This window comes from Phaseolus vulgaris, chromosome 3 (assembly GCF_000499845.2).
Source record: "Phaseolus vulgaris cultivar G19833 chromosome 3, P. vulgaris v2.0, whole genome shotgun sequence".
In the NCBI taxonomy this organism is placed as follows: domain Eukaryota; kingdom Viridiplantae; phylum Streptophyta; class Magnoliopsida; order Fabales; family Fabaceae; genus Phaseolus; species Phaseolus vulgaris.
In genome coordinates, this window is record NC_023757.2 from 36,859,237 (window position 1) to 36,873,154 (window position 13,918).

The following is a 13,918-nucleotide window of genomic DNA, read 5'->3' on the forward strand; positions in this document are numbered from 1 at the left end:
CCCTTTCTCTTTTTAAAGATACACCCTTCCTATTGCGGAATTGGATTTGGTGTTGTCTTTTTCTAATTTTAGTTAAAATGTACAAGTCTAACTCATTTTAGTTTCTTAGTTTTGATTTGTGGGAGACAAGTCTTTCAAGCATTGTTTAGTGCTTTTTATGGGTATGTGGTGCTTTTTATAAAACATTTAAGAAGTTTATATTGATTTTTTTATAATACTAATCTTAAATTGACAACTATGTATTAAGTAAAATGTATTATTTTACCAGTTAAAAAAAATTACATTATTAATTTTGATTAAAGAATATTTAAAACATCAAATTATATAGGTTCATATTTATTTTAATACACGATGATCTACACTTTCAAGAAAGAGAAAAATCACAAAAAGAAATGTCAGAAGTGGGATTTGAACCCACGCCCTCTTTCGAAGACCAGAACTTGAGTCTGGCGCCTTAGACCACTCGGCCATCCTGACTTTGTTGTCAAATGTGATGAAATAATGTATATATTTATAACTATTAAATATTACAAAGTTATAAATTAAAAGAAATTGTGATGAGGTGAATGTGAGGGAGAAAAAATTGAGTAGAACTTCTTTATCCATAAACCAGAACTTTGGCTTCAACGAACCTCACCTCACCTCACACTGAAGATGGCTACTGTGTCCTTGGGACTTTTATCTTGCTCTTCTTCTTTCACTCGTCTCTCTTACACTTCAGTTCGATTCCCTGCATTGAACAACACCAACTTACTCAACCTTAGTTCTTCAGCTTCCATCTCCGCTCCACTTCTTCGCCAAAAGCTATGCACAGCTCCTTCCCCTCTCTCTCCAACACTTCGCCCTCTCACCATTGTATCCGCTAAGGGCTACAAAATGAAAACCCACAAGGTCTCTTTCTCTCTCTTTCTCTATTTTTCCCACTTCATTGGGGTTTTTCGAAATTGAATTTGGTTCATGGATGATTAAGGCATCGGCAAAGCGGTTTCGGGTGACGGGGCGTGGCAAAATTGTCCGTAGAAGAGCTGGCAAGCAGCATTTGCTTGTCAAGAAGAACACCAAGCGCAAATTACGACTCTCCAAAATGGTTAGATCATGTTTATCGTATTATCCTCCTCTCTACTTTCTCCTTGCTTAAACCAATCAACTCAATGTTCCCATCGCACTTTTCAATACCCCTTTTTAGTGAATTCTCTGGGATTCTGTGATGGCCAATGACTGGTTAGATTGTTCACCTAGTTGCCTTTGGGCTTGGTTGTGCATTGTGTTAGATTTGCTTGTTTGGACCGCATTTCATTAGAACTTGACAACCTTAGTGTGTTTGCTAGTTTCTTTGCTTTGGTTTTAATTGTGAGATTAGAAGAATAGGGTTGCTTTTGGGACATCAAAGCAAAAATTGGAGGGTCAATTCCGTCTTCTAATATGCTCTCCCATTTCACAAGAAGATAAACTCAAGATTAGATATATATTTGGATACTGTTTCCCATCTATACTTATAAAAGAAATAAATAAATAAAAAGAACAAAACCTTCTCCATAAACTATGGCTTAGGTACATATAAATTAAAAATCTTCTTTTGGAAAAGTTAATACGAGAAGTAGAGAAGTTTATTTTGTTTTCTTTCTTATTTTCTTCTGTTATAAGTGCTTTGAGAAAAATATGTTTATTGGTAATAATTCAAATAGTTCAAACAATTCAAAATAGTTTAGTTTGGTTCAGTTCACTCAAAATATATTGTCCAGTTTATTTCTTCTAAACAAGTATACAGTTCAATCTAGTTTTTTCTGAAAAACTTTTAGAGTCCAGTTCACTCAAAATATATTGTCCAGTTTATTTCATCTAAACAAGTATACAGTTCAATCTAGTTTTTATGAACCACTTTTAGAGTTCAGTTCAGTTCATGCATTTTGTTCATCCTTATTTAATGGATGTCATATGGTAGTTTGTTGCATTCAATGTCTATATGTTTATAAGCAAATTTTATCTTATGCGTCAATTTTTTGGAAGAAAGAGCTTGCAACAACTAATAAGTTCAAAAATACTCAATTCAACCTTCCCCCTCCCTTTTCTATGAAATGTTAATCCATTTTTTTCTTGATGAATTCTAATTTTGTGCAATGGGACATTCACCAAATATCAAATTCAAGTTTTGAATGCTTATTTCTTGGGTCTCCTACATGTGGACTTTGTCTGTAATGGGTTTCTTCTGTCAGAAAATTATTGTAGAGTCCTACTAATGAGTGCTTTATGGGAATTGGTTAAGGAATAATAAAAAGAAAGCTTTATAAGAAGTCATGATGGGGGCGAGGGGTGCACTCCTAACACTTCCCTGTCAAAGCTTTCCATATTTAATTCTTTAATCAATGTCATTCAGTTGTTAGCATTCTTGATCATTGTTTGTATGATAATCTGAAATTTCCTCTGTAGAGATGTTGTAAAAAACTCTGCAAAGGTGCCATTCTATTCAGAAGTAGCTATTTTATTTTGAGTGTTCTGTGTAGTGTATAATTGAAATTTGGAGATTGTAACATAGTTTTCAACTTGATGATATGTATGATGAACAGCCTTTTGGAGCATCTGATATTCAAAGCATGTCATTGATTATTTTTTTGTCCTCCAAGTCAGAGCTTGCATAGCCAAAGTCTCAGTCACTGTCACTGAACTGCCTTGAGCAGTTTATTCCAAGTTGCACATGCTCTGTACTCATTTCAAAATCCTAATTTAACAAAGCATTCACGATTTTCTTGTCCAATATCAACAAAGATTTACTTCTTCAATTTTATCTGATAAATTAATGTGAATACAGCTATCCATAAATTGCATGCATGAAAGTGAAGTAGTATGCAACTTTATAAGCTGATTGAAATTATCAATTGAACTAATATTACCGTTGCTTATTTGAATTTATTACTTTATAAGAGATAAAATGAATACCACACTGATTAGGAAAATCCTATGGGGCTTCTTCTCATCTTGAACTAGGGACTTCTACCTAATCCATATCCATCTCAACAGCAATTGAATTTCTAGAATAACAGCTGGATTCAGCTGTTATGCTTGTTGACCTTGAGTTATTTTTACTAAAAGTTTTGGCTAGGATTTGGACTATTTTATTAAATTATGGGATTGGTTTTCTCGTGTCTTAATCTTTTTATCATCTTGCACAGCACCCGGTCAGCAGGAGCGACTATGACAACGTAATCGGAGCCTTGCCATATCTGAAAGTAAACAGAAATGCTAAATAGATGTCGTGTTTGTAAAACTGAGTCAAAAGCCTAGCTGTGTTTAGTCGTGAATTGTGACGCCTCCAATCTGCTTTCAAATGAATACAGTTTGTTTTGGCTAATTGAGACTTCAGTATCTTCAGAATGTGATTCACCTTCCTGTGTCATGTAACAATTGGTATTTATTGACATCCCAGTATTGCTATTTGTTTACCATCTTCCACTTTTTCTCTGCATTTGTTTGGCAAGCCGTGATAAATCATGTGAGCATCATAATCTATTTGGTGAGTTAAGTAGAATGAGGAATATTAACAAACTACTCTACATTACTTTGTTTTCAGATTACTATTTACTGTTATGTGATATACTTATGTATGTGGAATCTATCATATGAATTCTATCTAATAATGAAGAGTGGTTAAAGTGTGTAGCTAGCATTTTTTTACTTCACATATTTGATAAGTTGAAACAAGGTGTTCCGGGTTTTTACTCTAGGGTTTCAAATTATTAGTTTACAATATGATAAGTGAATTTCTCAGGATGTGCAATTTTCTTAATTTTTTTTGCATGAAGTTCTAATTCAGGTTATTGCTAAAGAAAAATTAAGCTTGCTTCTTGCTTATATCTTGATTTTTTTTTTCTTTTTTTACGATGTAATGAAGGATCTTGAAAAAAACTGCATACTTGCTAATCATTGACAAGGGATATTAACAAAATTACTTTTAATACATTCTTTTAAAAATACTATTTACTGTTAGATGGAATTTACTCAATAATTCTATCTAATAATGATGCAAAATATGGTGTAGCTAGCTTTTTTTAAGTAAAACTTAAGTCATACACAGTTCATCATTGTTTTAACGAGGAATATAGTTGATAACTTGAACCTGGGTACTGTGTTTTTCCTTTCATGTAAAGTATCCAATTATATTTTTAATATATATTTTTTATTGATTGAGATTCATTGAACGTTATAAATTCAGTATAAAGATTCTTTCTTGATTTTGAAGTTTTTAATAAAGTTAATTAATAAAAAATAATGTTTCTAGCATTCTTCTTAAAAGTTCTTTAAATTTTAATTAATCCCAGTCAAATGTGTGTTTGCGTAGCTGTACATTTGTTTTTTTATACACGAAATTTCATTTGAAGATATCAAATTAAGCTTTCTTATTGCCGATAACTTTAATTTTCATTTTATTTTATCATCTAAAGTGGTATGCTTTGAAAAGTAAAATGCATAGTTAATGATCATTGATAAAAAAATAATAATCATTAATAAAATTTCCAAAAAATATCATTAATAAAAAAGGATAGTAAAAAATTATGATGCACGGAGTACCGTTCCTTAATCAGCAAAACGGTACGGATTTTTTTTGCGAAAATACGGAAAATAATATCTATTTTATTGTTATGTTCAATTAATAAAATATAAAAGCCGTTCCCATATTTTCTCTATCTTAAAAACAGCTCTGAGAATTTTATACAGAAAAAAAGAAAATGATTAAAAAGGAATACGATTTGATAGTACATATACCATACTTCTTTGTCCATCACCATTCCTTCTCGTATTGATATTTTGCACTATCTTTTCAAAATCTTGTTTACGACGTAGAATATAATATCTAATCTAATTTTTGTTTTACTAATATATCTTACTCTAACATCTTAATTAAAAGTGATCTTAAAAAGACTTCATAATTTAAATTTTAGGAAGAGATATAAAGAAATATTTTAAAGATCTCGAAAATTCCCGCGCTGAAAGATTCACGCGCCATTGATCACTTGCACGCGCTGGACCTCAGAAGCATGAAGAATGTTTTGTTGTGTTTCCGCGAATTGCGAACCCAATCCAACTAAAACAAAAGTTCCGTTTTCTCGTGTTTGGTTTGATCTTCTCCGCGTTTTTCTCACTTTTTAAGGGTTTTTGCGATATACGAACGTTTCGATTTGTAATCCGATTCAGCATTTCATGCTCACTTTGATAACTTCCTTTTGTTCTTGTGCATGTTTCTAAAATCGTTTAGCAATGGAAAATAGTACATCTTCCGCTTCTCCGCCCCAGTACTACTTGATGAGCCTAGCCCACTGGGAAGAACCCTTTGCTATTACATTTCATACAGATGAAGCTTTCTCAAGGGAATATTTTTATTGAAATATACACAATGAAAATTTAAGCTCCGGTTTCAAAAAGGGAAGTCTTAGGCTCTGTCGAAAAGCTTAAGGCTTAAAATTTCCTAGCTTCGCTTTTAAGAATTGCTTCGTGGGAGGTATATTTAACTACGTGTATCAAGAATTTTAGGAAAGTGTTATTTTCATTGAGTTTTAAATCAAGGATCTCTTTGTGAAGTTCTTGCTATTGGCAAAATGTTACTTTGCTAAACGAAAGCTAGTTTGGGAAGTTCTTGAAGGTGAACTAAAGAGCAAAATGGAAATCCAGTGGTCAGATATCATGGCACTTAAGGCATATTGTTCTGATACGGGACCTAGCTCGTTGACTAGCTGTAATTTATTCTCATGCCTCTGCATATAAGCTACTTTGATTGTTCTTTTACAATACAATGATACAAACACATGTTTGGTTGAATGTTCATTTTCATTTTCATTGAATTATTGGTGTGTTTGTGTATTGAAAGCATACACTATGGTAAACAACATCAGATTTTAGTGATGAAGAGGCTAGCAAACACAGGTATATTCTTTTCAGCCTTCTGATGTGTGGATGTGAGCTCAACAGTAAACAAATCGTGCGTATATCATGTGTAAGAATCCGGGATTTGCATTATTTCTTGTTTTTTAACAACCCACTGGAAGGTAGGTATGTTGTATTAGAAGATAAATGAATTTCACTTTATGTATAAACATGTCTTATTATCTCAAGGTTTGTTCTACAAAGTTTCTCTCTTCAGTTTCAAATATAAAATTTGATTTTCAATATAAACAAATAATTTTTTTTTTAACTTAATACTATCATAAGAGCAACTTTTTATGAAAACTTTATTTTCAATGGTTATTGTACTGGAGATGTAAAAGTTTTAAATTAAATTTGTTCAACTAAATTAACTACTTTTTATGGTGAATCAACTTTTTATCATACTTGAGACTGGAGGTTAGTGGATATCCTCGTACCTGACTTTATATTAAAGGAATGTCATCAGACTGAGATGTGTGCCACCTGGAGATATTTATATGGCAATAAGTTGTTAGGTTTGTTAGGTGGGGGGAACTGTGGCTTCAGAACACTGACCATAACCATGAAAGAGCATTGTTACAGCGACTTAAATCAAGTGGATTTGAAAAGTACTTCTTGCAAAAAAAGAAAAAAGCTTTCACCCACCAAGAAACATTTAACATTTAGTATTAATAGTTTAGTTATATTTTTCAACTTTTATCTTAAAATACTAATATATATATAACATTATTAAAATGAATTCTAAATTAAATTTCTTTTTAGATATCAAAATATCATTTTTGGAAAAGAGCACCAAAAGTCCAAATAAAAAGTTGTAAATAATATTCACAATCTATACAAAATATCATAAAAGGTTGAAATATTTACAGAGGAAGATTGAAACTAAATTGGTTTATCAGCTGTACAAATGGTTAAACCAGCCATAATGAAAGAGCATTTGGACTTTGAATGTAGTTTATGTACAATTGAATTCTTCCATCACGTCTAATCTGCCAGGGATGAAGCAGGATCAGGAAGGAGAGGATGAATGAATGGTGGTATCAGGTAACATGGCTACTGTCACTAGGAAATATTCACAGCCAACAGGGAGACCGTATGGGTTTGGAGTTGATCCTGAATTCAAGGTCAACCAGTCAGTCCCTTTTTCAGGGGTAAATTTATCAGCCCTATCATGCTCAGGCCGAGGCGGTGCCGCCTTCACAATCTGGCGTTCGATATGCACAATTTGTCCAACAATGTAGTTAGGTCTGGTTGGAAGATGTTCTGCAAACAGGGCTACAGATTCATCAGATAAGTAATAATTAGAGCAGTTCCTGGTAATTGCCTCATAGTAGCCAGCTGAAGTGAGCACAAAGGCAGCTATCTCATGAACTTCCAGGCAACCAAAACAAATCTTCTCTTTATTTGCCTGTACAAAAATCACAAGCAGAATATAACTCAATCCAGAATTTTCAAATGGGTAGAAAATACAGTAAAAAACCATCCATGCAATCAAGTGATCATCAGGCACTGGTTTGTAGATAAAAACTAGCTCATCATCTCGAAGGGTCAAACATTTTACTGTCACGTTAAGAAAACAAGAAGCTAATAATTACCGTAAACTGAGGATAATAAATCACCTGTTTCTCAAGTTGATGCTTATTGTAATAAGTTTTGACCTGGTCTATTTTCTCCTCCAATTCTTTCCGAAGCTGTTCATTAGCAGCTTCCGTTCTTGAGTACTTCTCATGCAGCTCTTCCCGGTGCCTAGATAAGAAACTGACTTTATCGGCCAAGACACGAATACATTTTCGGAACTCAGCAATATCATCATCATCTCTGTCATTAGCAGAACTGAAAAAAGAGAAAAATGTTCCAATCATCCTTCTTAGTCGCAATTCATTGAGAATGAATATAAAATATTACTGGAAAGCACATCAGTCTAAAACAAAGGCCTGGAATCTTCTCCATTTCATGAAAAATAACAAGGACATTTGTTGGGAATATTTATATCAGAATCCCATCCAAGCAAGAGAACAAAAGGAGCGAAAACTGTTTACTCAATTGTAGAAACTCTCAAAACGTCAAACTATCAATGTGATTGCGGAATGAATTCCTCTATTATAGATAAGCTCATTACCATCAAACTTCATGAATGAACATTTCTACTACTCCCTCCGTTCTTCTTTAACTCTTTTAAGGTGCATGAACTTAGAAATACAATAAAATTTCTTGATTTTAATAAAATAGTTGTATAAATTCCTATTTTACCTCTTTCCCTATTCCCCCGCACCACACACAATAAATACATGTGTAAATCACTTAAAAATTAGAAGACATAAAGGTATAATCGATAAAAGAATAAGTAATGTAATTTTGAACTTCATAAATGACAGATAAATAGAAATAAAATTTTTTGAAAATCTGAGAGTCGAAAAGAAACAGAGTACTAAAATATGGGCCTTATTTCAAATTCTAATAAGTGAAAAAGTTGCGTTCATCACTACAAGTCTACCACCATAAAATAAATCGTTTTATCTTTGGGAATGGGCATAGTTTAAGGAAATTACTTGGCCAAAGACTGCGCCAAATTACGTAGGGAATCTGCAAAACCAGCCACACCACCGGGAGAATAAACACAGGTCTTGAGTCTTTCAAAAAAGCTGCGCATTTTAATAACAGATGCACGTAGTGAACTATACTCTGAGGCCCTCCTGTCAGCAGAACTTTTTTGTGTCTGAGCTTCCTCTCTTGCTTCATGCAAACAATTTTCCAAGTGAGCACAATTCATCTGTAGTGAAAGTGGAAAAGTACATTAGAATATAAAAGGCAAGCACAATACTGAACCAACACTGTATATTAAGTTAATGAAGCTTAGCCATTGTGGAAAAAAAAAATCAACATGTACACTTCATTCATCCAATATCCTTCTAATCCTACACAAGGCTTTGAACGAAATTCTCAATTCACCATACGAATTCAACTTCATCTCAAATCCAATATCCAAAAGGATTAATAAAGAAACTTAATTTGGTTTCTTTTTACCAAAATACCCAACAGATTTAAAACATGTATCTACAGAAGACTCTTGCCAACTGCCAAGAGTCAACTAAAACTCCGCATGGCATTATAGAACAACAAAATTAATGCATAAATTGCTTGGGAAATTTGCTATTAGTAATACATCTATAATCATTTTAATGGATCTATTGAAACTAAAATACAACAAGAAAGTGGTGTCGCAAGGCAACAGCAATATAATGATAAAAAAAATTCTTTATTTGGTTTTTGAAAGAATAATTTTGAACACCTTTCAGAAGAATAACCAATAGAATGCATGCTTCTGTAATGTATGAATCGAAGGAAGAAAACAGGGACAGAAATTAGAAACTGAAAAACGATATTAAAATAGCCAAAGTGAGAGATATCAATAAACAGATAAATAATAAATAGTTTAGGAGAATTACAAAACAGAATTAAAAAAAAAAATTGCAACCCTAAAATGATGGGTATGATTCAACTCCACAATTACCTGAGATTCATCAAGTAGTTTTTTACTTGCTTCCAGCTCCCTTTTGAGCACAACAACATCCTCCATAACATTTTTAAGCTTGGTTTCAGTTTCATTCAATTGATTTGACTTATCTGCAAGTGCACTTCGTAGTTCCAACAAAACATTATCATCATTTACATTGGATTCCGAATCTTGACAAACTGTGGAGTCACAAGGTACAAGGTCATGTGACACGGGCATGTTCTCACCAGTAGAACTGTGTGTTAATGACATGCCTAATTGTCCAATTATCTTGTCTTTCTTATCTTTATCAGCACTTTGTGTTTCTTCCCTATGATGCTCCATCATAGATGAGTCCAACTGTGGGTTCTGAACTCCAGAGGAATCCAACATGTTTTCATCCACCCCATCTAACACTTTACCAGTATGTTCTGTAAACAAACCAAGCTTTGCATCCAAGGAACTTGAGATGCATGAAACCTCATCCATGGGCTCAGAAGTAGATATAGAAGGCATGTGAGCTTCCCCGCTGATAGATTCTGACTTTATTTCCTTCCCAGCCACAAGGGGAAAGTCAGTCACATCATTTACATTGGAATTTTTCTGCCCCAGCATATACTGATCAGACAATTTCTGCTCCAATTCTTGAATTCGTTTCTCATATGACATACATTGCATCTGCTTCATCTTAAGCATGGACTGAATATGTTTAATATATTCATCTTTCAAATGCAAAGCTTCTTCTGTCTTTTCTCTAGCATTTTTTACTATATTATTCACCCTTTCATCATCCAATGACTCATACTCTACCTCGGGACAGAGTGAGCATATTAAAGCTATTCTACCAGCAAGCTCAGCTTTCAGTTTTGCATTCTCAACTTCCATCTTGCAGGTTCCAGCAATTTCAATCAATTCACTGCCATCTGGCAAGCCTTCAGAATCATATCTCTCAATTGAGTCAGCAGCAATATCTACATCCTCAGTCAAATGAGAGCTATCACTACTTAAAGCAGTTGAACCTTTAAAGCTTCCTAGCTTCTCCAGCTTGGAAGTTACTCCTGTTAGATATTCAGGAGCATAACGATCCACGTCTGATATGTCAATATTAAGCAGACTACCATCAAACGGAGCTATATTGACATCACACTGGTTCGGACTGTCGAACAATCCCATAGATGTTAATACTTCTTTAGGCATGCATGAACTATGAACTCTCAAAAACTCCTCTCGTCTTCTAAGCTCGGCCTCACGTTTTATAGCTAGTCTTTCAGCCATTTGCCCAGCCATGCCCATGTACAGCTTCATTGAAGCTTTTCGTCTCACTATTTCTGCAAGGCAAGCTCTGTATGCTGCACCAATACCATGGAACAACTTTAAATCCCCAAACAAACCATCCTGACGAGCCATTGCCTCTTTAAAAACAGGGAACTGTAGCTTCTGATCTTTGATGAGATAAGAAACGTAAGTTATGTTTCGTGTGTAATTGTGCACATAGGTATTCATTTCATTCTTGTTTTCCTTGCAAAAATCTAGTAGCTTTGAAATTGCACGATCACAAGCCTGCATTTTGGGCAGGTGATTTTTATCATGAACATCGTACATAGGACCCAAGGCTGAAACTGCATCATGAGGACGAAGTGAGGAAGACAATTGAGAGGATAGACAATCATCTACCAGTTTCTTTACAGTGTTAACATCTTTGCTGCAAAAATCCCGTAAAAATATAATTGATAAGATGTTCTGATAACATTTGACATGATGAAAATATCTCAGAAGACAAGTGATATAAATTAAGTTACAAATTACAATAATCATTAAGTACAGCAAGTATTATTCCATTAAGTACACGTTAAATAATCAACAAGGAATGGATAAAGAACTTTGCAGAAATGGTGCTTAACTATTTCAGGCCTGCTAAGTGCTAACACAAAATATGACAAGTTGAGAACCAGATTTTGAATAATGAAGTCATGAGAGAAGTGACAAGTTAAAAACAGGATGCCTTATCAAACTTGGTATACACATTAACCTTCGATCCTTCGTCAACAAGACAGCACACAAAAAATAGTTGAAAAATGTTAATATAAAAACTTACCTCAGAGATTGCATGATACTCTTTTGTTCATTTATATATCTCTGGTGTTCTTTAATTGTTTGCTCTACGTTCTTGATGGGCAAGAAAGCCCTGGAGGACAATAATTCCTCCGCCCGACGCTTCACTTCCCCAAAAGTCTGCTTAAATTGTGACACTTTATTCTCAAACTGCTTGTGGGAGCTGGCGCAATTCTCCAGTGACTTCCTCAAGTTTTCCTCCTTGACCAAATCCAGTAAGCATTTGCGATTAGCAGTTTGCAAAGCAGGGTGGAGTTTTATGGATCTTAGTTTCTCGACATTCTTCCCAAAATTCACCAAAAGATCAGAATGCAACCTGTATTGTTGCATATAACGTTTCATAAAATCCGCATAGCTTTGGTTAATCATTCGATAATACTGATCCAGGTTACCCCTTGCAACCTCCACTGCTCTTTCTTGGACCATCTGTTCTCTCCAAAGTCTATTACAATGCTCATATTTCATCAAAGTACTACTATAAATAGCATTCCCCCGATGATAATGGTACCTGAATTGCCGCTCATAAGAAGGTAAAGCCTTCAGAGCAGGATCTGAAGCATCATCGAGAGGGTGTGGATCATGGGAGGATGCCGGCGATGGAGGCTCCAAATGACTGGGAATATCAACTTGCTCCGGCGGTGGAGCCGACGAATTGTTTTGAAGCCTTGCTTTATTGAATATGAACACCTCCTTCTCCTCAGATGGAAGCTTGTACAAAGATAGCGGCCGATGTGATTCCAGCTTCATATCCAAACAAAGAACAAGCTGATCACTGAAATTTATCCCAGTAACAGACTCAATAGACCTCATAACTGCCTCAACAAGTGTGTTTTCATTGCAATCCAACTCAAAAGAGTGTCCATTCTCAGCAATATGAACAAGCAACTGGCTCTGATGGACTACACTTCCAGACACGCTGCCACTCATCTTCTCCACCAATCGACGCAAGAATGAATCACAATCCCTTTCTCCACCAAAAAATTAAACCAATCAAAACCAAACAAAGGGTTCAAATCACACCCCCACCAATAGCTTAAACACGGAAGAACACCAAGGCAAATCCAGCATAACCTTTTTTTTACCACACAATTTTACACTTCACCCGATAAAATTTATAGAAAAGGAACAAGGACAATTAGGAACCTAATAAATTCTCAGATTACTGTATCCGGAAAAGAGTCCAACCAACGGAAGAAGAAAACAAACAACCAAACAAATTTTACGCTAAATTTTCGAATGAATTAATGAATCAATTCAGCCCTTAACACTGCAACAACAGCTCAACTTTGCACATACCCAACAGAGATATTCGCGGAAAGACACGAACTTTAACCTCGGATCCCCTCGAAAACCCTAGTTAGAAGCACCCCAACTCGGAAAACAGACCCACGTGAGCAACAATCAACGAGGCCGAGACTAAAACACCCCTTATCGTTGTGAAAAGGCGACAATGAAGAAAATGCCCCAAAAGAGACGAAGCTATCAAACCCCAAAAACAAGGGCGAAGAAAAAACCCGAATTACACCCCACCAGGAACCCGGTTCGTGAAGGAAAGTGAGAATCCAACAAGTGATAGCGCATATATAACAAAATTGAGAAGTACAGAAGAGTCTGTTTGGTTGTTGAGGGAAAAGGGTATGGCGAAAATCTTGGAGTGATTAAGAAGAAGATGGTTAGAAGAAGATTACGTGGAGATTTTGATTTTCCAGAATCTCGGCTAAGCAGAAGAACAAGGCTACCACGAAACCCCCCCTTTTGATGATTTCTTAGAAATCAATCACTGCATCAACTAATTTAAAATTATACCGTTTCTCTCTCTTCCCGTCTCTCTCTCTTCCTATGCATTTATTCTTCTCTTTTCCCCATCTTTGTTTTATAGATTCCACACAGAACCTTCTGCGGGAAGTAACTCTCGCATAACAGAAGCTCTCTCTCTCCTCTCTCTCTCTCTCTCTCTCTTGCCTCAACGTTTGGAAGGATTGAAAAAGCAGACACTGTACTGAATTGTTATATATATCACATCGAATTATAGAGCGTAATCGGCATTTAATAACTGATCACTTTTAACTTTAGCCATCATAATCATTTAACATGGTTATGCAAAGATTAAGATATATTGCACCGACTACTGTTAGTTTTTTTTTTTTTTTACCCGAAAAAACGTTAAGGTAATAATAACGCTATTTTGTTTGGATCTCTTTGTTTAGCAAATAACTCTATCTGTTCTTTATATTTTTACATAAATCTCTATCTGTTCATGTATCCGAAAAAAGAAATTCTGTTATTTTTTTTTTAAGGAAATAAAATCTCACTGTCAACTTAAGCACAACGCAATAACTAATTATTATAATAACTAAATATTGTCGTTCTAGCTTGCGCTGACCAATAAATTAGAATAAT

General features: G+C 34.7%; 2 protein-coding genes and 1 non-coding gene across 3 annotated transcripts; 1 reads left to right on the forward strand and 2 right to left on the reverse strand.

Annotated features, from left to right (window-relative positions):
* Nucleotides 1-393: 393 nt before the first annotated feature.
* Nucleotides 394-477, reverse strand: TRNAL-CAA (transfer RNA leucine (anticodon CAA)). The gene has a single exon. It is a non-coding gene; the product is annotated as a tRNA-Leu (tRNA).
* A 78-nt stretch (nt 478-555) lies between these two features.
* On the forward strand, nt 556-3,437 carry LOC137807415 (large ribosomal subunit protein bL35c). The gene is made up of 3 exons (XM_068608050.1): nt 556-891; nt 971-1,087; nt 3,168-3,437. Exons 1-3 carry the CDS (start codon nt 655-657, stop codon nt 3,243-3,245), a joined length of 432 nt encoding a protein of 143 aa, XP_068464151.1. The 5' UTR covers nt 556-654; the 3' UTR covers nt 3,246-3,437.
* Nucleotides 3,438-6,712: 3,275 nt separating this feature from the next.
* Nucleotides 6,713-13,519, reverse strand: LOC137807417 (autophagy-related protein 11). Its single transcript, XM_068608051.1, has 5 exons — nt 11,502-13,519; nt 9,425-11,108; nt 8,463-8,683; nt 7,533-7,746; nt 6,713-7,321 (listed from the first exon to the last, which is right to left on the reverse strand). The coding sequence occupies exons 1-5, from the start codon at nt 12,443-12,445 to the stop codon at nt 6,923-6,925; spliced, it is 3,462 nt and encodes a 1,153-aa protein (XP_068464152.1). The 5' UTR covers nt 12,446-13,519; the 3' UTR covers nt 6,713-6,922.
* Nucleotides 13,520-13,918: the final 399 nt, after the last annotated feature.

Excerpts from the sequence above, each read along its gene's own strand:
- LOC137807415 (XM_068608050.1), top strand. The coding sequence starts at position 655 with ATGGCTACTGTGTCCTTGGGACTTTTATCTTGCTCTTCTTCTTTCACT. Across the intron at positions 892-970 it reads ACAAAATGAAAACCCACAAG|GCATCGGCAAAGCGGTTTCG; the intron begins GTCTCTTTCTCT and ends TGGATGATTAAG. Across the intron at positions 1,088-3,167 it reads AATTACGACTCTCCAAAATG|CACCCGGTCAGCAGGAGCGA; the intron begins GTTAGATCATGT and ends CATCTTGCACAG.
- LOC137807417 (XM_068608051.1), bottom strand. The coding sequence starts at position 12,445 with ATGAGTGGCAGCGTGTCTGGAAGTGTAGTCCATCAGAGCCAGTTGCTT. Across the intron at positions 8,684-9,424 it reads AACTACTTGATGAATCTCAG|ATGAATTGTGCTCACTTGGA; the intron begins GTAATTGTGGAG and ends CTTTCACTACAG. Across the intron at positions 7,747-8,462 it reads TTGGCGCAGTCTTTGGCCAA|TTCTGCTAATGACAGAGATG; the intron begins GTAATTTCCTTA and ends CTCTTTTTTCAG.